A 23871-nucleotide genomic window follows, 5' to 3' on the forward strand; every position below is an offset into this window, starting at 1 on the left:
CATTCTACAGTAACTAATATCTGAACTTGAAAAACATCTCAGATCAAAAACAACTCATCTCAACATCTTATCTAAACTCAAATCAAGCTTTCCTAGAGTCAGTTCAAACCACAACTGACGATCACACTGACACACTGTCTCTGGTGCAAGGGTGCATGCATTAAAATCTGATATAATTGCAGCACTTCTGGTTGTGAGCCTTGGCCCAATGGAAATTTTGATGTCCAAAAGGAAAAGAATATTCCTCCTTCTATCAAGTACATCATTCATATTCCAGAGTATATTATTTCTTTTGCTGGCAAGACCATCCTGCCAACTGTCACAAATTTGGAATATAAAGCCACTTTAATATCAGATCATCCCTCATCTCTTTCCTGAAGTCACTCATCAGAAATTTAAAACTAATTTATGATCAGATTAAATCTGTGATTTTGTGTTAAAATCAATTGACTCCTTTTCATAAACAAATAAGCCTGAGATCATTTCTCCTTCACAGCTATAGGAGTTCTTAGAACTCATATAATTTATTCTTCAACTAAAGGCTTACAAAACCATGAAGCCCAGATGGAACATCTTGCAGAATTCGTTCTTGAGCATGACCATGAAGTAACACCCACTCCCAAACTCTATAAGAAGTGTGTACTTGCAACCAAACACCTGCTGCAGTCCCATGGCACTTTCTGAGAACATGGAGAAAAAAGCTAGTCGGCTCTTAGCTCATTATCATAGCTCATCAAAGCTGCTCTTCGTCACAGATGCCTCCCCAAATCCTGGACACATCCCCAAACAACATCAGATTCTAATACATTTTACAGTTATTTTTTTTAAATGACATTCTATGATCTACTGCACTAAATTATATACAGCTGATACCTTTGTTGAAAGGCTAGGTATCCCAAAAATCAACCATGATCTAAATTCCGAACTGAAAAAGATTCTTTCACTAAAAGAATATATAACTCTATTAACATTATGCAAAATATTTTTTTTAGGTCTGCATTGATACCCACTAGAATTTTTAAAAAGTATAGTTGGCCCCAATACTTTGAGAAAGCTCTCACAAATCTGCATCTCACCTTCCTCAAGCCTCTATCTCACTTCTATTAAAAACAGGCAGTCTCCACAATCTTCAGTGATATCACTGAATCTTTTAAATGTTAATTTAAAAATATTGGCAAAGGTAGTGGCAAGTCATCTGGAAGTCAAGATTGTTTTCATGAAAGATCAACAATCTTTCTCCAATATCTGTACACCTTTAAGTATAATTCAACCTAGCTCACCTTCACTGTAGAGGTAGTCATTTATTTAGATGCAAAGAAGGCATTTGGCAGAGTTGAACTGATTTACTTGCAGTTTTACAAAAATTTGGATTTGCTGAAACATTCGTCTAATGGATTTGGCTCCTTTGTACACTTCCATTAGCATGTGTCTGTCCCAAGTATCTATGCTCACCTTAGTTTCCTTTCTGGCATGGCACCCACTAGACTTGACCCCTTATCCATTGCAATTAAAACACCACCAACCATTAGAAGCATTCATTGTGGAGCTATGGACCACAGATTGTCATTTTATTCTTTATGTCACTGGGCAAGTTACTCACAAACCAGAAATTATAGACTTGCTGGTGAAATTTGGCACATTCCCTGGATTTAAAATAAATTGCTACTCTATCAACGAGCCAGCCATTAATTAAGCTAAACAAATTCCCTTTTCATATCTCCAAAATCAGATCCCACAAGATGGAAAGTCCTTCCTTGACCTTGGCTGGTAGAATTCATTACATCAAAATGAACATTCTACTATTTTCATATCTTTTTATATCCTTTCCCATTTTCCTACCAAAATCTACCTTCTCCTGTGTAAACAGTGTGATTTCAGCCTTTATTTGGAAAGACAGAAGAGATAAGATTAGCAGATGTCTCATTCTGAGAAGTACACCCATGGTTTGACCTTGCCAAATTGACTGATCTAATGATGGGCAGCAAATTTCCAAAAAGATCCTGTTCTTGTTACTCAATCCAGAAGAGTACTGGTGTAGAACTGAATCTCATTCCTTATCAACATCTCTTTAAGCCATTATCTCTGCAGCAGCCTTTGTAACTGTAATCCTATTTTCATGTTCGCTTAAAATTTGGACACAATTTCACCATCAGTATAATCTTAAAAAACTTTCACTGTTGGGTCCTATATAAAACATTTTTTCTTCATGGAAATTTGGACATAGCCGTTAAACAATGGGGCAACCAGTTTTAAATAATTAAATGATCTCTATGAACCTATTATCGGTTCATAGAGATCATTTAATTTTTTAAAACTGGTTAACCTTTACCTGTTTTGAGATGTTATCAACTAAATTTGGCTTACAACAGCCAAAGAGCAGTCATTTTATTCAGTTTGAGTTATTCATCATTTCCTTATTTACCTTCCAAGTCAAAGTTTTAGATATTTCAGTTATGAACAGATCATTAGTATCAAACATCTATAGTTATGTTATTACAAAGGAACATGCCACTATAGTAAAATTAAATTAGACTAGGGGAATGAGCTTAAAACAATTTTCAGAGGATTGTTGGGAGAGCACTGTAGCTTGCATTAATTGCTCCTCATGTGCCCCCTTAGGACTGATAGTTCAATGCAGTACATAGAATTAATTAATATAAACTAAAATGAACACCAATTTATCCAGATTAGAAAAGAATGCGACTGACGTACCGCTAACCTTACACGTTTTGGACTATCTGGTTAGGAGGTTTAGGTGGGTTGGGAAAGGGTGAGGGAATGAGTCCTAACTGAAAATCATGGTAGAACTGTATTTTGTTTCTTGACTGATGTATTATTTGTTGTTTCCAATAAACAAAAGTTGTAAAAAATAATAAAAATACATGATATATGTGACCTGTGCTATTTGCATTTGAGAGAGCATAAAATCCATCAAATCATTAGAACAATTAAAAAAAACAACAAGACTGGTGCAAGGGTATACATAAATACATTATCATCATTTTTTATCATGGTGTAAAGTGCAAAACTCTAGGTTTAGTACATATGATGTTTGTGTGCAAGCATTTCTATACAAAATTTAGGACAGGTAGTTATTTGGTTTAATCCCCCTACCCCATGCACAATTAAGCCCTTTTAAAATTGGCCCAGTACTGTTCAATTCCTCTTCCGCAATACTGCCTGGATATACCAGCAGCAGGACTTCCTAGTCAGCAAACAAACAAAAAGGTGAATGCAAGGAAGCGCTGGCCTAGCTGAATCCACTGCACAGGGATTCAAGTACATAGATTTGTCATGTTGTATCAGTTCTGTTGTGGGTACTGGATTTTGAGGGGAAAACAGAATTTGTCTCTTACACTGTAACATCAAGGATGTTCAACTAGCCTCCAAGGAGATGTCATATACTGTGCATATTCAATGCAATATTTTAACTAGAAAAACAGTGTACAATAGCACACTCTCTGTGAAACAGTCAGGAATTGACCAATCACTGATGAAGACTACATGCTACAAGAGCTGGAAGGTGATTTCGTACAGTGTTCTGGAGAAAGGAAAAAAACCCATTAAATGCACCAGTCACATGAATGTTACTGACTGACTCTGCAGTGAAACAATTAGAATGTATGCGCTGAACATAGGAACATTTCAAGTAAATGTTACAAATATGTACGACAGTGCTGTACAAGGACATTCAAGCCAAATATGCCATTTGATATCCTCAGCTCTGGCCAATTGTGAAGCATTACCTGCTGCTTACGACATCCTTATCTTACCCTTCAACAAGAAAATTTTGCATATTACTAAAAACATTGGTTTTCTGAATTGATCCAGAGTATTCATTCACCTTCTTTTGCTAACAGAATAATGGGGACAAAACAGCCTTAAAATACAATATATATGTGGGCTGGAAGATCATTGTATACCCCAGAGCAGGACTGTGTGTTTCTCAGGTTAATTAAACAAATTCCTCTTGCCAGATAACAATCACATATGTAGCCACCTTTAGCCAATATTGGAAGGACGGTGACATTTAGGAACACTGAGGTGGTGAGCTATACATCACCATCTGGCCAGGTCTATTAAATAGAATTCTTCAGGTTGCAACAGCCTGGAAGTGCTTAAAGCCATAACCTTCCTCTGAAACACTAGCCCAGGGGTCTTCAATCCGGTCCTCGAGGACTCCCACTTAACCAACTAGTTCTACACCTGAGCAAGATAATCGAGCGCAACAGAATGCTGAACGCTGTTCCCAGGTCAGTGGTGCAGCAGATGGAGCTCTAACAGAAAGCAAGAACATGCACTGGCTGGGGGTCATCAAGGACTGGCTTAAACACCCACATCCCAAACCCTTAACTGCAGGAAGCAGCCTTTTAGAACAGGGTCACAAGAGTATGGGCTACTGCTTGCGCAAGCAGGCCGAGGCCTTGGCTGCTTCCCTTCCAGCTCTTGTTGCGCTGGGCTGTGTGGAGATTGGAGCGGGTGGGGATCATCTGGAGAGCACAGTCCACATGGGTGTGGTCAGTTGGTCTCATATGTGGAGAGGAGTGCTGCGTCCACTGGTTCCATGCAGGAGGGGCAGGTGAAGGAACGCATGAGCCAATCATCTATGCAGTCCATGTGGTAGATGTGCATGCAGGGCAGGAACCTGATGGGATCCCCGTATACAAAGTCCATCATACAAATCACACACCTGCAGGGAAGAGGAAGAGAGGTTTTATCTTTATGATGTGGTCACATTTCATCTTGTTATTTGATTAATCCATTTCAGGGTCAGTGTGGCAATAGTGTGTACAAAGAAGCCCAGGTGTGTCTATCCTCAGCCCCTTCCCACATCAGGAAGAGATCAGGGGGCATGCTTTACAGATAACTAAAATACCTCAACTTTCAATGCAGAGGAGCAGCAGCTCTACTCTTAGTTCATTCTGGATAGCAGAGTTCCTCAGTTACGGGGAGTGAGTCATGCTATCTGCCGAAGAATTCTCATTTCAGCTGCTTGTACCTGTAATCCTGTTCTTTCCGTCATTACCAAAATGACTACAGGTGAGGGTGTTGATGTAGACAGACTGGTAAATTAAAACTTCCCTTTATCTCCCTCTTCAACAATACAATCCATTACAACAGCTGCATTACTACTGCCCCTGCCCCTAAACTATAGTTTCTCTCACAACCCAATACCGTGACCAATACCCTGAGATACATAAACTCCTCCACTTGGGGGAACTATTCACCCCTACCCAGAGCCAGTATGCCATCTTTTTTAGTAGACAGCTTTGGCCTCAAACTTGGAGGAGCAGATCTGCACACTGACCGCTTCATACTCATCTGCAAACCACTAAAATGTGCGCTCGAGACTTCTGTATGAGTAAGCCAGAAGGACAACATAGTCTGTAAATAGCGGCAATGCAACCTACCAGTCCCCTCTGCCAGACATTCTCCTGCCCTTGACTATGCCCTGCTTTCCTGTTCATGAATATCATGATCAGGAATGGAGGCACAAACTTGGAGGAGTTCAACACCCACACAGAACAAGCGTGACTGCATTCTTGGCATTCTCGACACAACTCTCACTCAGATTGTGGCCCCAGTACCTCATACTCATGGAGAACCCCCCAGAACATCAATGGGAAATGGTCAAATGCCTTCTTTACACCCACAAAACACATGTATTCTGGAGTGGCAAACTTTCATACACCCTCAAATATCTGGGAGAGAATACAGAGCTGGTGCACTGTTGCACAGGACAGAATTTGCATTGTTTCTCCTGAATACGAGACTTGATAACTGAAAAAAGTCTTCTTTTCAGTATCCTGGCAAAGACTTTTCCAGGGAGGCTGACAAATCTATCAATCATTTTCACACATTATCTGGTTCCCTTTCTTAAAAACAGAAACCACTTCCCCACTTAGCCAATCCAGAAACAATGTTACTGAGGTCTAATAGATGTTGCAGAAGGGTGTCAGCCAAGACAACCTGTCAGCCAAGATGAGGCCTTCACAAATTCTGGGAAAGTCTCATCTATCACTGGTGCCTTTCTACTTTACTACTACATCGGTGCCTTCAGCCAGGGAAATGGAATCTGTCCCTACAGAAGCCTCTGGTCCTATCTGTTTCTTGGGCTTGCTTATGAAGCCATAATATTTCAAACTCCCTAACTCTGTTTTAGAGGAGCAGGTGATGGTACTGAGCATCTGCAGCCCATTTCTTGTACGTGTTTCAATCTCTGTACATGAATGACACTGGGCCATAACACTGATCACTTGTAGATTGCCACGGCCCGCTAACGTGCACTCACTCTCGAATCTTCTTCTCTGAGCCATCATTGCCACAGTCAAACACTCCTCTAGGCAGGTGCTGGATGAGGCCAATGCGCTGAGCGATGCGGACCTGCTCCTCCTCGGTCAGCTGGGTAGCCAAGCACGTCTGACTGGGCGTGGGATGGTACACAGGCATCCGCAACTGCTCCTGCATAGCACACACAAGTAGCAGGCACACGGAAGAGACTGGTCAGTATAACACTGCGTAACACACAGGCATCAGGGATGGACACTGATTTTATCCTGCCACTGATGTTTTTACCCATCCCAAAAAGGCAAAGCTAAAGACAGACAGGAGGTGCTCTATGGCATTTAAGACTTAATTAAAATGATAGGAACCCAATGGTGTTGCTAACGTTGCTACAAAGAATGCCCTTTCATTTAGTTACAAAGTAAGGTTAATTCATCCTCACAGAATCAGAAGTCTAACAACAGTGTAGTCTGGGACAGTTTGTCTATTCAGACATTTTGGCTCTACATGACCTACAAGTTCCAATGCTCACAGAAATAACACTGTGAAACCTGATAAACACCACCGTGAAGCACCAGCATGATGCTGTCCTTTCATACGCTTATATTACAAATAAGACTAACTACTGTGCGCACTGCCCTAATCTTTAGCAAAACAAAACCACCATCACCACACTGGCAGATCACACGGAGTAGGCATGCTGCTTTCTATTACCAAGTATTATGTCATTAGCCAACAGAAACTATTAGCAGTCCATTTCATAGCAAATTAATTCATGTGTATACAGAAAAGTCTCATCTGGAGTCAACAACTGGTTGGTTCACACATTGTGATAGATGCTTTCATACACCCCACATAAGATTGTGGTACAAACCAGCGGTAAACTTTCTAGCCGTTACTCCAATGGACAGGGTTTACAAACTAAGAAACAATTTGCATTGTGTCAACAATTTGGATGTCAGTGCTGATTAGCAAAAAAAGCAACAGAATGAGGACAACCAAACATGACATTGTTTGGTTCTACTTAAAAAAAAAAAAAAAAAAAGGCAAGCAGTGAAGTAATCAGGCCATTGGTTTGTGCATATAAGCAAAAATATGGGCAGAGTAGTTCTCAGTGTAGTTCTCAGTTCACTGAATGATTTAATATATTTAATATCTGGATTTAATATAATCAGGATTGTAAATATTTTGCCATTGCCAAAAGAGATACCTTGGATTTGTTGAATTTTTGTCTTTAGGTTGGGGAATGTTGGTTTTCAGCAGGGGTCAAAGGAGGAAAAGCAGTGATGAGCTCACAGCTCCCATTCTGCCATCTCTCTACATACACAGTGCACACCGGCCTGTGCCCAACCAAGATGTTGGACAGAGTGGGGCCAACAATGGCCAGTGAAAGCACCAGGCTGGTAGAGGTGCAGGAACCATGACTGCACCAAAATAAGCATTAACTGTTCAAAATGTAATGTAATGCTCTGCATTCAAGTGGACTGGATCTGCTTTTGGTTTGGTTTAAAAAAAGAGAAGGAAAACACAAAGCTAATATGCTACATGTTTTGATTTTAATAATGTAGACATAATTTGTTTTAAAAATATTTCAATGAGTGAAAGATCTGTGGATAAATAAATAAAAAAAACAAACAAAACATTGACAGTATTGGTGATTGACCTCCAAAAAGGACGCCTCAGACCACACCTGTGAACATACAGGGACTGGGCATTGAGATGAGGAATACAAATACCTGAGTGTTCACCTCAACAACAAATTGAACTGGTCTAAGAGTACAGATGTCCTGTACAGGAAGGACCAGGGTCATCTCCATCTGCTGAGGAAACTGAGGTCCTCTGGAGTGTGCAGACCACTGTTAAGAACATTTTATTACACTGTGGTATCATCATGTATCTTCTACACAGTGGTGGGCTGGGGAGATGCAATCTCAGAGAGGAACAGAAGACTAAACAAGCTGGTTAAGAGAGCAACCTCTGACTTGGACTGTCCTCTCGAATCTGTGGAGGTGGTGGAAAAGAGCAGGATGATAGCTGAGCGAAACAACTCCTCTCATCCACTGCACAATTCTGTAGGGGCTTTAAGCAACTCTTTGGGCACCAGACTCCTCGGACTTCTGTGTAAGAAAGACTGCAACCACAGATCCTTCGTTCCGTCAGCAATCAGACTCCACACCAATAATTTACTGTTTTTATTTGTGTGTGGTCACCCTCACCTAACCACCACACATTACATTTAACTACCACCACATCATTTTCAGTTTTCAGCCGTTTTTTTTTTTTTGCATATCCACTTCCAAATGCAACATTTTTCTCTTTCTGTGAAATCTCTCTTATCAGGTGCAATATCACTGTTTCAACACATCTGCTTATGTATTCATCACACTACCACTTCTTATCATGTCATTCATCTCCCCAACTAAGAGAGCAATACTTTGTTTCTTGTGCAATAACACTCTTATAACACTAAATAGGAATGTGATTCAGTTTTTTAAGTACAATCTACATAAATTCATTCTAAATATTTACAATGTGTGTGTAAAATATAAGTCGCACAAGAAAACAATTGCATGGGAACTGTTTAATTGTATTTGGGACTAAAAAACTGTTAAAGTGACTTGTTGCTTGGACTTCTAGCCAAAGTCTCATGCCACTAAACAAGACACCAGAGTGACATTCCAAGCCTGTCTTTATCCTGACCACAGACTGAGTAGATAGATACGACCCGGTCTTTGTCCTGACCACAGACTGAGTAGATAGATACGACCGGTCTTTGTCCTGACCACAGACTGAGTAGATAGATACGACCGGTCTTTGTCCTGACCACAGACTGAGTAGATAGATACGACCGGCCTTTGTCCTGACCACAGACTGAGTAGATAGATACGACCGGCCTTTGTCCTGACCACAGACTGAGTAGATAGATACGACCGGTCTTTGTCCTGACCACAGACTGAGTAGATAGATGCGACCCGGTCTTTGTCCTGACCACAGACTGAGTAGATAGATACGACCGGTCTTTGTCCTGACCACAGACTGAGTAGATAGATGCGACCCGGTCTTTGTCCTGACCACAGACTGAGTAGATAGATACGACCGGCCTTTGTCCTGACCACAGACTGAGTAGATAGATACGACCGGCCTTTGTCCTGACCACAGACTGAGTAGATAGATACGACCGGCCTTTGTCCTGACCACAGACTGAGTAGATAGATGCGTAGGTTAAACAGACGCTTACCTCAGTTGCTACACTATGAAGGATTTTTAAAAACGTCGAGGCTGCCTCAAGGACTTTTTTGACTTTCATTCCCGATAGTAATAAGTGACGTAATTCTGAGATTAAACGTTATAGGAGATCCTAACGTGTTAACATGACATCCTGACCAATCCGCAGTGACAGCTGGGTTGGCCAAAACATGTTTCCACGCAAACACTGGGCCCACGAATGTTCAACAGACAACAATCGCTTTGATGGTTTGCTAGCTAGCTAGTTAACCTAGCTTGTTTGCTGGTTCTGATTATTAGCCTTTTGTAGCAAGCTACAAAAATTTGGCTCAGGTACACACTAGCTAGCTAAGATACCTGCCCGGACACTGACACGAGTTAAATCTGTGAATTTGATGTTAGTTAACCTACAGTGGCGCAGAGCACTTGCCAGTGGTGGGTAGTGAAACCACCAGCTGTGAGACATACTTAGCTAGGCAAAATACCAAGATAGGCTACATTTGGCTAACACAAACAAGCAGCGTAGCTAGTATTCGCTTACTTATGACAAGTGTAACTAGATATAACCAAAGTTGGACATTAGCTAGTTACCAAACCATCTTAGGGCGTGTTGAAACTATCGACTAACCTAGCTAAATATTAATATGCTGCTAGAATAAAGGGTGAATATCCATCTAGTTAATGCTATAGCTTGTACTCTGCTTAGCTAGCTAGCTAGATTTTAAAAAGCAGTCAGCAAGCTAGATAGGGCTTTGTTGGTAAACAATTCGCTAGGAAGCTAAAATGAGCGGTTTGTTCAACAGGCAACATTGACCTGCTATGCTATACTAGCTAATTTACCTCATAAGGCGGAGGAGGCTCTAAGTCCGGGTCTGCTCCGTCTCCATAACTGGCCCTGTCGGACTGGGATTCATGAAGCAAAGAGATGTCGTCCGATGTCGGCGATTTTAGACAGTTGCCCATATTCAATTCAGCAACGCTAGCTAGCTAGTTTACTAGTTAGCTGCTTAGCTCCTCCGTTTCTCTCGCAGCTGTCAGCTTATTCAGCTTATTCAGAAGCAGTCTGAACTGTGAAATCTGAACGTTACAACGAAACAAACCTATTTTCGGCTTTCTCATTCAACTAGGTAACAAGCGATTAGCTAACAACTAGCTAAGTTATTTAGCTAGCTAGCTAACCATATCAAAACAAATGACCTCATTCGCTTGTGGTTGATTACTATCTGCTTAACTAACGCCAGGTTAGCTAACAGCTAGCATGCTAAACTACTGTTGAGAATTTTTCGCTGAACATCGACAATACACTGATCAATATGATTCAAGCCTATGTAAACAAACAGGTTTTATTCTAAATATTTTCACTCCAACAACGTCCGTGTGAACATGGTGCTCCTAGCTACCCAACTGCCTTTCTACGCCCAGTTTCTTCGCTTTTTCGGCCAGTTAGCTTGCTAGTACACAACACGAACACGTCACTTACACGTCACACTGTTGTTCTGTGACGCAAGTAGTAGGCGGGTCGTATGGTGAGTGGATGGTTTGGCCCACGTGGAATATAGACTGGAGCTGTCTGCCGTCTTACTTGCAAGAGATGTAATCAGCAGTGCATCAAAGAAGCCAAGAAAAGGCTTTCTGATCGGTTTGTTGAACACCTTCGGACCATCAGAATTAAGGACTTGTCGTTTCCAGGGGCATTTGAATACTAATGGACATTGCATTAATTGGACATTGTATTGCCAGTTGTTATGAAAGCAATGAAATTGGGAAACTCACAGAAAAAGACCTACACATTCAGAACTTTAGTATGGAAATGAATGTTATGATGTATCATCTATTTTTTTCTAATATAAACTAGTTCCTCCTCCTACAAATTCAGAAGCACGCTGCTTGCACAGCCGATGAAGGACTTCTGGAAGGACCTCTGATGAAGGACCTCTGTCCTAAAGATTCGCCAGGTATTGTATATCTTGTCTACAAGAAGACAATAAAGCTCTACAATGTAGCCTTAAGAATTCCTGATAAATGATACATGTCAATGGAGTTTCATGATGAATGATTCATATATATCAATGGACTTTCCTGATAAATTAAGCATATCCATGGAGTGCTTGTGATGTGTTTTAGATGGTTTGAATTTTATTAAGTGTAATAGTTTTTGGGTTTTTTTTAACAACACTTTATGACCCGTTTGATCACACAATCCACATGCTGTTTAGCTGCACAACGCAGGGTGCTAAACTGGTTTAGCCAACATCACAGCTAAAGTTTTGTAGAACCATCAACCAATAACGCTTTCCCTGAAAAACTTAGTGTGTCTACAAACTTGCCATTCATCTTTGATATCTTTGAATGAGTCAAATTTATCCTGGCTACATCAGTGAAGTTAAATACCCCATGATAATAATTATTAATATGTAGGATGTGAAGCTTTAAACTTTTACTCATTTTTATTTTACAAATATATTCTGGTGGCAATGGAAAACAATTTACACACAAGGACAGGCAGACAACTACTACAGGTGTGAACAGAGATATGAAAACCCTGTATCATTAATGTCTTCAAATTATCATTCTTTTGGGTTTTTAGTAGTTACATTAGGCAGAACACTTAAATATAATATTTTATATGTATTATGACTTGCTTGTAAGCAATTGTCTAAAGTTGACTAATATTGCAACTTCACATGAATGAAGAGGAAGTACTCTTATGCAATGTTTACAAGACATTGACAAATAACATAAATCTGTATAATCAAGATAGTAAGTAAATACAGTGGTCCATATACTTTTATTACTTGTTTAACAGACTCACTGGCTGCACAAAAAATAATGCATCTTCTACTGTGCAAATGGAAACGTTGCCAGATTTCAAATAAGCTGCGTCTCGTGCCGAGACATACTGGAAACTAGTCTGACAATGAAACTCCTGCAGATTAAAGCTGCTGTAGTCAGTGTTACAGTTCTTGCTAAAGTCTGCCATAGCCACAAAGGAGTCAATCCCACACCCTCCCTCCAAATCTTACCTCAGGGCCCTCCCCAACCCCTGATATTGCAAATGTAGCACTTTGCCTACCCTTCTATGTGCTGCATGCATATGCATAATAATTGACAGTCAGGGATGGATGCCTCCTTTTTCAGAAGTGTCCTGACTGGTTAATGTAGCTGGACCATGTATGAACTAATACATGGTTTTATGTAACTGAAAGTCCTGGGCTCATTACAGAACTCAGGAGGGTCACAGATGCATTTTAGAGCAACTACTTTAGTGATAGCAGTTAGGAAGCAGTTAAGACACCTTAGCTGATGTGTTCTTTCAAAAAAGAAGAAATGTAGTCTCAGCAGCTTTATTGCAGTCCTGAACTATAAATATTAATTGTGAAACCATTTAGCCAATTTTATGTTCTGCCTTTGATTTTCTGGTAAAAATAAAAATCAATTTCTCCTATTTGCCTGAGTTTTGTAGATGTTAAAGCTGTTAAACAAGTGTTTACATTTGATCAGCCTCAAGTTAGTGTTTGTATAGATACATGAATAAAGGCATTAGTTATGCCTTTGAAGTAACCCAAAAGTCTGGGAAAGAAGCTGAAAATGTAACATGCTTTTCAGATCACTGAATGATATTCTCAGAACAATGAACACATTTACACAACACAACAAGATATTTGAAATGTACCTTGCATTCGTGCACACTGTACATGGGCATACAGAGTGAAAATGTGAAGTTGTGGTGCTACTTAGATTATTCTCATTCTTCATTTGCAGGCTAGTGCATCACTTGAAAACTGTATACCATCAAGATGGTGTAATCATTCCCCTTTCTAAAAGGCAGGGACATTAAGTATGGTACTTTCTGCAATCTATGACTGATATCTGCCTGTAGTAATCCTCTGTGTTTCTCTGTGTGACCTTTATGTATGTTTGTCTCCCCTAGCTTGAAAACACTTCCCTAACACCTGCCTTTAAATGATATGTTTGTTCAAATTAACATTCGACTGATACAATTTCCTGGAAGCCTTATTTCAGATCAGGGAGCTTCTCTAAAAGTAGTATCAGAAAGCTACATTAGATAAACCATTTTAGGAATTATGTTTTGCTCTGTATTCATAGCAAGCTAGGTTTCGCTGCATCATCTAGAGCATGTCCAAAATCTACTTCTGTTTTTGAGTGCTCATTAACAAGCAATTTGCTGCTTTCCAGATCCCATGGATAGAACTTGGCAGTGTCAGGGTTGGATCCAAACAACATTTCGGCAACACTTTGCTGAACAGAATCAGAGGAACGTGAGGCTACCATTTTGCTGAGCTCAGAACAGAAAAAATCTATTTCTGCAAGGTCTGCCATTGCTGTGACATTTACTATAGCATTTTTGTCTTGTTCTGCTACATTCTCAATATTTGATTTACAAGAGCTAACACCATTCACGTTATTTGAATCTGACTTCAAAAATGGGCATTCTGTTGAGCAATTGGTTAAATAACTAAAGTTTTGAGCCTCAGGGTCAACAAGGTTATCTTCATGCAGTGGGTGGGTATCTTCTCTGGTTAGTGCTGATCCACAGTGTAGTTGAGGTGAATGACTGACTCCAGAGTCCCAACTGCTGGATCTGGTTTCTCTACCACATTTAGAATGGTTTTGGGCAGACCCGGGGACAAGAATATCCATGTAATGGCTCCCTGTAATATGGGGTACAGGACTGAAAGGGTCAAAACTATCCATTTCAGATCCGCTAAATGAATCCCCAAGCATGTCTGAAGAGGCCATATACAGAAGACATGAGTCTTTCATTGCTCCATCATTGGTAGCAGGGTTGTAGATCTCTAGTTCAGAATCAAACATCAGCGTGTCACTGGACTCAGGACTGAAGGGATCGTGGGCCGCCTGATCCAAATTCCCAGGGCTATGCATCTTAGGTTGATTAGTTTCATAGCCTGGTCCAATGTCACCAGAGAGTGGATGTGTATCTGTAGGTGCTGGACTAAAAGTATCTGGTCCACTATTTTCATGATAGCCGGAATCTAATCTTCCACTGTCAGTAGACTCAGAATAGACTGGGTTTGGTTGTTTCAATTCAGATACACATGTTGCGATGTCTGAAGATACAGAATCAACCAGGTCCAAACCTTTGAGCTCAGCATCACATGAGTTGGTTTCCTTTATGGTGTTTTTTTCGGAGTTTAAAAGTAAAAGATCAAAAGTATCTGGTCCACTATTTTCATGATAGCCGGAATCTAGTCTTCCACTGTCAGCAAACACAGAATAAACTGGGTTTGGTTGTTTCACTTCAGATACACATGTCGCGATGTTTGAAGATACAGAATCAAACAGGTCCAAACCTTTGAGCTCAGCATCACATGAGTCGGTCTCCTTTATGGTGTTTTTTTCGGAGTCTAAAAGCTCGGGATTTCCATCCAAGCTATTACAGTGGTCTATGAAGCTAGATTCAAGGCTGGAGGTATGATCACAAAGCTTGACAGGGCTAATGAGGTATTGAACCATGGGTTCAGGGTTGCAGCTCTCTGAATTAGTGTCTGCAGCACAGGCAGGGTCAACATTTTCCATATTTTCTGGTTTAAATGCATCATTGCATTCTGAATTATACATGCTGTGGACAAGAAAGGCCAGAGCAGCACTTTGCTGTTCAGAACATGGGGATTCCGTATTTCTCATCTCAAACTCAGGATGCACTCTTTCATCTAGCTCATTGCCAAAGGGTTGCGTTGTTCCTATCTCTGATTCTTTTTTAGCAAAACCTTCCTCAACATAAGTGTCATGACTGGTTTGTGTAGGATTTTCATCTTCTGGTCCACCACAGTTAAAGTCATCTGTATCAGGACTTGCATGGTCTGACTCCGATTGCCTCCTGTCACTGGCTTCCGCAGAAACAGGGCTAGTATCGGGACTACCAGGATCTAACCTCACTGTAAAGAAATATATATCTCCAAATTTGTGGTCATATATGTCTGTTTCAGTGGGTTCTGAACTATTTGTTTGCCTAATGTCTGTAGTGTCTGAACCTACACCAGTAAATTCATGACAGAGTGGACTTCGATCACCAGGATTATCAAAGTCAGTGTGAGGGGACACATGTTCTGAATCTTCAGTCTTGGGTCTTGATTCACTTGCAGCACTATAATCAGCAATGAAGGCAAAAGAATCCACCACCTTAATTGATTTGTCTTTGTCTGCAGTGACAGGAACCATTGGCTCTGGGTCGTATCCTTCAGGACTGAGCGGGAATCGGGTGTACAAGCTTGTGTCAATCCGCTGAAGACCATACAGCGCCTGATTGGCTCTAACATAAGTCGGTCCAGCCTCAGCTTCTGTTTGGCTGAATGTACCAAAATCTCCATCAAAGGAGCTGTCGACTGTGGAAGTATTACTGGAAACAGATTCATGAATGTCGAGCTCACAGTGGATGAGGTCAAAACGTCCTTTATCCTTGAGTTGTGAGTTTGTGCTGAGGTTGCCCTCCATACCTAGAGTGTTTTTCAGGTCCATGCTGTCAAGATCCTGGCTTGTGGTCATGTTGGTTCCAACTTCTGAGCAGATGTCACTATATGGCGTGTACCTCTCAGAGTCACTGGGCTCCGCAAGATTTTGCTCAAACATTCCAGAGTCAACAGACTGACTGCAGTTAGTCCCTACCAAATTAGGTTCCACAACATTAGATGTGTCAGTATGTTTGTCTTTACTGGTCGATCCAAGACCAAAGGACATATGGTTGGAATCTTTAGCATTGCTTTCTTGAATAAAGGGGTAATCCTGAACGAACTGGACATCTGCTACATCATTGAAAAGGATATCAGAAGCAAAGGGGTCAGTGCCTTTGAATGGATCACCAGATAGGAATTCTGAGAAAAAAACAACATGATGTTAGTAACTGATTCTGATTCAACATTTCTTAAAAAAGAGTCCTGTCCTTCCTTACCAGTCTACCTAATTGTTTATGTCTAAGAAGTAATTAAACTATGTTTACTTTGACCCCATCTTATATGACAATAGTATAGAGATATGCGTTATTTCTGAAAATTCTAGTATCAATAGTAAATGAAAGGTATTAACCTGTCATGTCTACTTTGGGAAATCGGTCATCTCCAAACACATCATCTAGAGAGAAGTAAAGGACAGGAGGAGTTTGAAATAACCCATAGCTACACAGGCTTGATTTTATTTAAGGTTTATGAAATCAAATGTGTTCCACTTACGATCAACAAAAGGGTCTGGGTTGAAGAAGTCAAATTCCCTGCTGGCAGCCTGGCTGACAGGTTTTGTCACAAGGGATTGGACGATTTCAAAGTCCTCTTCTTCCAGATCAGCAGAGTCCATGTGCTTTAAAATGGAGAACACCAGTACCCAATATGACAGACAAAGTACCCATTTCTTATTATATTTAAACAAGAATCTTTATTCAGTGCAAAGAGCAGACTTATACTGTTAAATAATGCTTAAAATAGAAAGTGAAAAAAATGTGCTAAACAGAGCACTGTAAACATGCACACTGTGCACTTTAATGGGGCACAGTGCTGTTATATAAGCTCCCCAGACAAAAAAAATAATAAAAATTGTCACCATGAGTGATAGTGATTTTAAAATGGTAGCACTTCATGCTCCCTAATTACAGGGAAATGGGTGCTTTTGTTGAGGGGATAGTACATTTGAACCACAATGCCTACATTAAGATGGTGGACAACCACCTTTTGTCTGGAACATTCCTATCCCTTTATTCCAGGATGATAATCCTCACATTCACAGGGATGCGGATTGTCATGGTGAATATTCAGGAGCATTGACACAGCTGGACTGGCCCGCAATATCCCCAGATTTGAATCCTCTTGAAAATCTTTGGGACTAGCTAGAACATCAAGCAAGATGCCAGAGAAGATTATCCATGAAATCTGGCCAAACTGCACAATTTTTTGAAGCATGACTGGCTGAACATTGATGTTGCCTACATCCAGAAACTTGTCCAGTCCGTTCCAAATCAAATAACAGCTGTTATTTGTACTCATGGGGGTATAATACATGGTTAGGTATGTTTCAGTCACAGGTGATTAATTTTTTGTCTGGTCTTTGTCTGATCTTAAATCCAAATGCCCCATTAGTAATTTTACTTAAATAATATTATCATACAAATCATATCACTTTATTACCATAATAATATTAATATTTACATAATATCCACAAAAGATTAAGTCTTTTTTCTTGTGAGAAGAAAAAATATAAATATACAGATGTAACACTGATGTTTGCATCAATAGTAAGCATCGCTTTGTTAATAGAGTCAGGGCTAATGACATACTGAACTCTGGGTTCAGGGTTGCAGCTCTGTGAATTACAGTATACAGCATAAGCAAGCTCAGCATGTTCCATATTTGCAGGTCTGAGTTGAAATTTATCATTGTATTCTGAATTATACATGCTGTGCTCAAAAAAAGGCCAGAGCAGCACTTTCATGTTCAGAATATAGGGACTATATGTCTTCAACCATGAGCTGTTATGCAACAGCTTAAAGTGCTGTTACCTGTGGGGTGATTGATCTGAGTGAAGTATCCTCCTCTTTAACTTCTGTCAGAGTTATCTCTGTGAAGGAAGATGAACCACTGCTCTTCTGTGAGATAAACATCACAAAAAAAAGACCAAACAGATAAAGAGGAAGACCGCAATAGACAAATACACAAACAAACGAACAGGAAAGCAGGTGAAACTGACAGATCATAAATGCAATCATTTAAAATGATTTGTGTACATTCAAATAATTTTAGCATATTTGAGTAAGGTAAATACCATAAGTAGTACTGTGAACATACCATGTTCTCCACAGAACGTTTCTCTAGGCCCTCTTTGCTTGCTTCCTGTTTGCAATGCTTCTTTTCTGCAGTGTTTTGAGTAAAAGTGTTGTCTTCCTCACAGACATGTCCACAGTACATCTCTCCATCTTCCTCTTCCTCTCTTGAACTGCTGTCCAGAGCCATGTGCAAGGGCTCATCGGCTTGGCGGCAGCTAATCTCAGGAACGCAGGCCTCAATGGCAGTCATTTCAGTAATCAGCTCACCTAGTCTCTGTTTGGCCTTTGTGAGAAACGAAACCAGTTATTTTACAATAACCACACTTAAACCAATCATAAATCCAACTACCCAAAAGCTGTTGGACTCCTCAGTCAGACTCATTTAGTTTTGTCTTTTTATTATTGTGACATCCATTATGACTAAGCACATGCATGGATGCTTACAACCCTCCAATCCTCACATATACAGGCTAATGCTAATTTAGTTTAATGGCAGCTTGGTGTTTTCCATCTTAAAGTTCTTATATAGAAAAAATGTCACTTAAAAACATTTTGTTTTGGCCTATTATCCAAAAAATATTAAGACTTTTACTGTAAAAGGATAGGAAAACACAAGGAGTCAATACATTCCTCTTGGAAGCTGCACACCACTTACAGTGTTTTATATATGTATGTATTTATTTATAGTTTAAAATGTTCTTTTTTATTCATTTTGATTCTTCATAAGATGCAAATACCAGATAATTGGAATGAATGATTCAAATGTAATATGTTTCTTTACAGGTAAATGAAAACACAAGTAAATTTCCCTTTACAAATAATACATTTTAAGTCCCTACTAATGCCCCTTTATAATGTGCCACTGCTGAGGGGGAGGTGGCCTCTGACCTCACTAATCTCTGTGTACGTGTCGCCTATGGCTTGCTTCAGTGGACCCATCCACTCATATGCCTCCTCCACCTGTGTCCTGGCAACACCAATCTCCTCACGGAGGCGCTGCAGCTCCTCTTTGGCTCTCCTCAGCTCCTCCTCATACTCCTGTGCTGTCTGCTCAAGTTCCTCCTGCTCCTCACGCAGTGACAGGAGCTTGAAGTGGGGGCACATTGCAGAGGAGGAGGTTTGGGGGATGGGAAGGGGGTGAAAACATTTCATGAGGTTAAATACTACAAGACACTGGTCACCAACTCTGTTCTAGATCTACCTTCCTGCAAAATGTAGCTCCATCTTATATACTGATACCGAGAATCACTGCCTTCTCAAAGTGCTGACTGGTTAGTCCAGGTGTTAGATATGGGCAGCTAAACTCTACAGGAAGGTAGAAGATTGACTATGGTTATAACAGATAAGAGTGTTCAATGTGTTGTGTGCGCACTCTTGCATGATTTTTGTTGCTTTGACTACTTGGCCACACAAATGACTTACAGGTATGGTGCAACCATTTTTAAACATAGTCCTCTTATTGTAATAAACCAAAGGGATCTGCACAATTGGCTGCTCAGTTGTGTCTTGGATAGCTTTTTAAAGCTAAGGAACTACTGGGTTTTACATGGTGTTCCAGAGTGGAATGTTCCTCACTGGCTAAATCTCCATGTGCATGCATTTCACTTACTGAAGGAGAAAAGCCCCTGAAATAAAGTTCACTACAGGACTGGTAGTGCTTCCCCAGGTAGGGTACCCAGCACCAGGTGCTTTTAAGGATAGCAGACTTTAGGCACTCATTGACTGCAAATGATTTACAATTAAAATCAAAATTTGACCATTTAATTCTTGTTCTTCTATTAGGGCCATTGTGCTGAAGTGCAGAGACAAAACCAAACTGCATCAGTGCCGACTTCATTCCAGACTATACTGTACAGTGCACAAGCCTGCGACATGGCCTGTAAAACTGTCACTGTAAGATGAGACGGGACAGGCTATTGAGCGATGACACAGAGGACTAAGTGGTCGTTGTATCATACGTATAACAGCTTCTAATTTAGCAAAAAAGCAAAAGCTTCTTATGTGTTAAAAAATGACATCTATGATAGGTTTCATTTGTTTCATATTGCTTAAACTGACAAATGGCTTCGGGTGTTCAGCGGACGTAGATGTTTTATAGACCGAGGAAAGCAAAAACAACTAGATCCCTAAACCCCTACAGCTCGGAAACTCTTGTTTACCCCTTGATTCCAGTGTCAGTGTAGCTCAACCTATGACATCCCATCACGTTGACCAAAAAGGCCACACCTGCAAATGTCAAGCAGCTAGATCATATTTGATCGGTTTTAAGAGAGTGTATGAATACGTATGTGTATGTGGGTGTGCGTATGCAAGCGTGTGTGCATTGCGAGGGGGGTGTTTCACCAGTTGTCCTTCCTGTTCGCGTTGCTCGTGAATGCCCTGGATTTGCTCGCGGAGCTGGGCTCTCCTCTGGGCCAGCAGCTCCAGGGCCTGCTGTGTGTCATGGCGCAGGCTTCGCTCTCTCCCCAGCGCCCCTTCCTCCATCGCCACCATGTCCTCCAGCCCCTGCCAGACACAGGGGAGGGACGGATCACAGCACGGGACAGGCACGTGGCTCGGTGGACAGTTGGGCTCAGAGAGGATTTGAATTAGTCTGTACACTTTGACACCAGCAGAAATAGCAGGCATACACTTCCCCCCAAGGCAACGTTAAATAACTCAGTACAAAATGGGCTGAAATTCTCGTGTAATGGTGGGCGGTTTCTTAACAGATCTCACAGACTTGCCACAGTACCAGCTTGAGAATGTATTTCTTCTAATAGATAATGAAAATGCGAGACTGCCTAAGCACAATTTTTATACAGGGGAAAGATTTCACGGCTTTAATCATGCAGTGAAATATTTGTGTCATTGATATACTTAGCAAACCTACAGTAGCCACAATTTCCAAGTGATTGTTTTTATAAGAAAGCATACTTTGTCTCAAGAGCTGTCCTTTTTGACAGAGAAACCATCTGATATTAGGACATGGGATTTAATGCTGTGATTCCAGCCCAGTGAATGCAAGCAATAAGACTCAATACTGTATCCAGATGTCACTAGTACTGATGGCTGTAATAGAGACTATGACTTTTAAAATTGGTTTTAATACTGAGCAAACATCTCTAAGAGAGCTTGAAGACTAAAATGAAATTTACCAAGATCCCAGACCTATTCCCAGTGGGACGCCACACTCTTCCCAAGGCCGTGAATCTGTTCATTCCTATTGAAGCCCGCTCTGGGCCAATTAGATTATGGTGCTCCTTTCAGCTAATTTCATCATTGGACTTTTGCTACAGTAAAAGCTTTGTAATATACAACTAAGGTATGGAACTGGGCAAATATTACAGCACATGCCTGATAGATGTTTGGCAAAATGTAATGAATATAATGGCGGTGATGTTTTTCGTTTTTAAAGAAACACACAGACACAAGCAGCTGTTCCCTCAACATCTGTCAGAGCTCTTCTGACAAGTATCGCACTAACATACATTCAGGAAAATATGGAGCTTTCCCTCACATACAGGAGAGCCGAACTCAATTATCTGGCACCCAGTCTACGCTGAGCCCAAAAGGCGGGGTTTGCCTTTGGAGCACCAATCACAGGCAACTTGGCACCAAAATAGCACTGTGATGTCATCAGTGCCACTGCACTGGTGCTGTGATACACTTCGCTCTTGAATGCCCATAAAACCCAGCAAAGACTGCAATAAGCCTGCTTCTGACCTGCACTAACAACATGTCCTTCATGCCTCAGCTGATGTAATTCATTAACCCTTGTCAGGTCAGAAATCACACGACTGTACCAAATCCTGTTTTCTTTTAATGATATGGGATTCCAAAAAGCAATTTAGCAAACATCTTTACATTCAAAGCAAAGACTGACTGGGAATGAATAATAACTGATAAATATATTACAGTAAATGGTCAGTTATAATTCCTAACCTCTGCTATTGTGCACTTTTCATGCTTTTATGTATACAGCATACCTTGATCTCATTATCGTTGGCAACCTCTTTTTCTTTTGTTTGTAGTTCGACTGAATTTTCTCTGGAAAACAAATAACAGGGAAATATATAAATATTCAGAAACAGCTGAAGAAAGATGAGAGCTCTGGGGTTCTATAGCTCTGCATAAAATATTTTTCCACCTTAATGTTTAATGGATTTACTGGAGTTAACAACTGCAGCTGGATAGCATTTATAAATAACAGTGATCCCGTTTTTCCTTGCCATCTTATTCTGTGCAGACAGCTTAGTTATTATTTAGGTGATACTGTTGAACAGCAAGATGCAAGAAACAGGATGAAAAACGAGGAGTCTGGGTGAGTCAGGGTGCGTGAATGAATATGTGTGGGATAGGAACATTCATGACTCATGGAGTTGGATTCTGTTTTAAAAATATATATATATATATATATATACTGTACCCCACACATTCTCATGTTACGAGGATGTTGTTGTCAATTTATACCCGAGTTTTAGATAGCTACGCGTGGAGAGGAGCTGTACCTGCGTTGGACGCTGAGCTTAGCGAACGCGTAAGATTCATTCAGAAAATACAGCACCGCGTTCTATACACAGCACAGCACAAATAGGTGATTCACATATGCCATAGATACGACATGAGGCGCAGCTGCCACATAGCCCAATAATAATAATAATAATAATAATAATAACAGCAACAATAATAATATTAATAATTATGATAGGTTATCGTTGGCAACTTTAACATATTAAATGTTAAATTACATGAATGATAGGAAAGTATATTGGTAGCCTAGGGATGACTCATATTCCGAAAACAATTTAGAATCACCTAAAGATTAGGTTCATTAGGTTTTATTTAGATGTAATTCAGTACGACACCTTTTTTTTCTGAGAACAAAAATTACTCAAACTCATAAGGTTTTAAATATATGACTGTATGGTGCAAAGTGGAATTTACCATTGCAATTCATGACCAAATAAACGTGATGACTCTACTTGCCGACAATCACGACATCTTTTTTTCCTGCATCGCACTCAACAAATACGGTGTACAGGGTATATACGCTGCACGAATACATTCAGGGCAGATTTTAAAAGTCTACACAAAGTAAAAAAGCTAAAAGTGAAAAAAATCATATTGCAGCGTACCTTCCACAGCCAGCTCGCTGCCGTCCGGGCCTAAGACAGTCTAGTATAAAGCGCATCATATTAGCGGTGCAATTTGATCTATCATTCTAGGTGCTTAACGTCTACGTGAGGATGCGCCGATGCGCGTAGCGACGCGGTGCCTGTGTTGTGCGCAGACTAGGATTAAGTCAAGCAAACGTTATTTAAATTTCTTACGGTGAATTAAACGCGGCGATGTCGGTTAATGTAGCAAGGAGCTCTCCTTGAAATCCATTCAGCTCTCCTTGAGCGTCAGACTGGAATCACGTGGTGCCTTTTGCGCTTTTGACAGGGCGGGCCGTCTGGGCGCAACTCTCCCGAGCGCTTCGGGAAAAGGTTTGCAGTTTCAGCATCACTCAAATACACTGTTTATCAGCCCTGACTTAAAATCCATATCAGAAATATCCCATTTGGTGATACCTACTGTTCTGAAATGAAACA

General features: G+C 40.5%; 2 protein-coding genes across 6 annotated transcripts; both read right to left on the bottom strand.

The window, feature by feature from the left end:
* Positions 1–1525: 1525 nt before the first annotated feature.
* On the bottom strand, positions 1526–10927 carry LOC113589217 (RING finger protein 11-like). Of its 2 annotated transcripts, none has more exons than XM_027028761.3 (3): positions 10351–10927; positions 6293–6462; positions 1526–4690 (listed from the first exon to the last, which is right to left on the bottom strand). In XM_027028761.3, exons 1-3 carry the CDS (start codon positions 10471–10473, stop codon positions 4519–4521), a joined length of 465 nt encoding a protein of 154 aa, XP_026884562.1. In that variant the 5' UTR covers positions 10474–10927; the 3' UTR covers positions 1526–4518. The 2 variants fall into 2 exon arrangements, with proteins under 2 accessions (XP_026884562.1, XP_081551023.1); XM_081694897.1 differs by lacking the exon at positions 10351–10927 and adding an exon at positions 9524–10344.
* Positions 10928–11938: 1011 nt separating this feature from the next.
* Positions 11939–23674, bottom strand: si:ch73-140j24.4 (uncharacterized). 4 transcript variants are annotated; one of them, XM_027028765.3, is made up of 9 exons: positions 23413–23674; positions 22264–22324; positions 20639–20800; positions 19184–19381; positions 18318–18578; positions 18032–18118; positions 16716–16839; positions 16573–16617; positions 11939–16361 (listed from the first exon to the last, which is right to left on the bottom strand). In XM_027028765.3, exons 1-9 carry the CDS (start codon positions 23469–23471, stop codon positions 13612–13614), a joined length of 3747 nt encoding a protein of 1248 aa, XP_026884566.2. In that variant the 5' UTR covers positions 23472–23674; the 3' UTR covers positions 11939–13611. The 4 variants fall into 4 exon arrangements, 3 of the variants coding, with proteins under 3 accessions (XP_026884566.2, XP_081551014.1, XP_081551015.1); XM_081694888.1 differs by lacking the exon at positions 23413–23674 and adding an exon at positions 23222–23340; XR_014115935.1 differs by lacking the exons at positions 11939–16361; positions 16573–16617 and adding an exon at positions 17205–17362 and having other exon boundaries at positions 16723–16839.
* Between the last annotated feature and the right edge of the window lie 197 nt (positions 23675–23871).

The sequence above is a fragment of the Electrophorus electricus genome, chromosome 13, assembly GCF_041902795.1.
Source record: "Electrophorus electricus isolate QZ-2024a chromosome 13, ASM4190279v1, whole genome shotgun sequence".
In the NCBI taxonomy this organism is placed as follows: Eukaryota; Metazoa; Chordata; class Actinopteri; order Gymnotiformes; family Gymnotidae; genus Electrophorus; species Electrophorus electricus.

Coding starts and splice junctions, on each gene's coding strand:
- LOC113589217 (XM_027028761.3), bottom strand. CDS start 10,473: ATGGGCAACTGTCTAAAATCGCCGACATCGGACGACATCTCTTTGCTT. Junction 6,463..10,350: donor AGCCTCCTCCGCCTTATGAG/GTAAATTAGCTA, acceptor TGTGCTATGCAG/GAGCAGTTGCGGATGCCTGT. Junction 4,691..6,292: donor TCAGAGAAGAAGATTCGAGA/GTGAGTGCACGT, acceptor TCTTCCCTGCAG/GTGTGTGATTTGTATGATGG.
- si:ch73-140j24.4 (XM_027028765.3), bottom strand. CDS start 23,471: ATGATGCGCTTTATACTAGACTGTCTTAGGCCCGGACGGCAGCGAGCT. Junction 18,579..19,183: donor CGTACACAGAGATTAGTGAG/GTCAGAGGCCAC, acceptor TTTCTCACAAAG/GCCAAACAGAGACTAGGTGA. Junction 16,840..18,031: donor TCAGATCAATCACCCCACAG/GTAACAGCACTT, acceptor TCCATTTTAAAG/CACATGGACTCTGCTGATCT.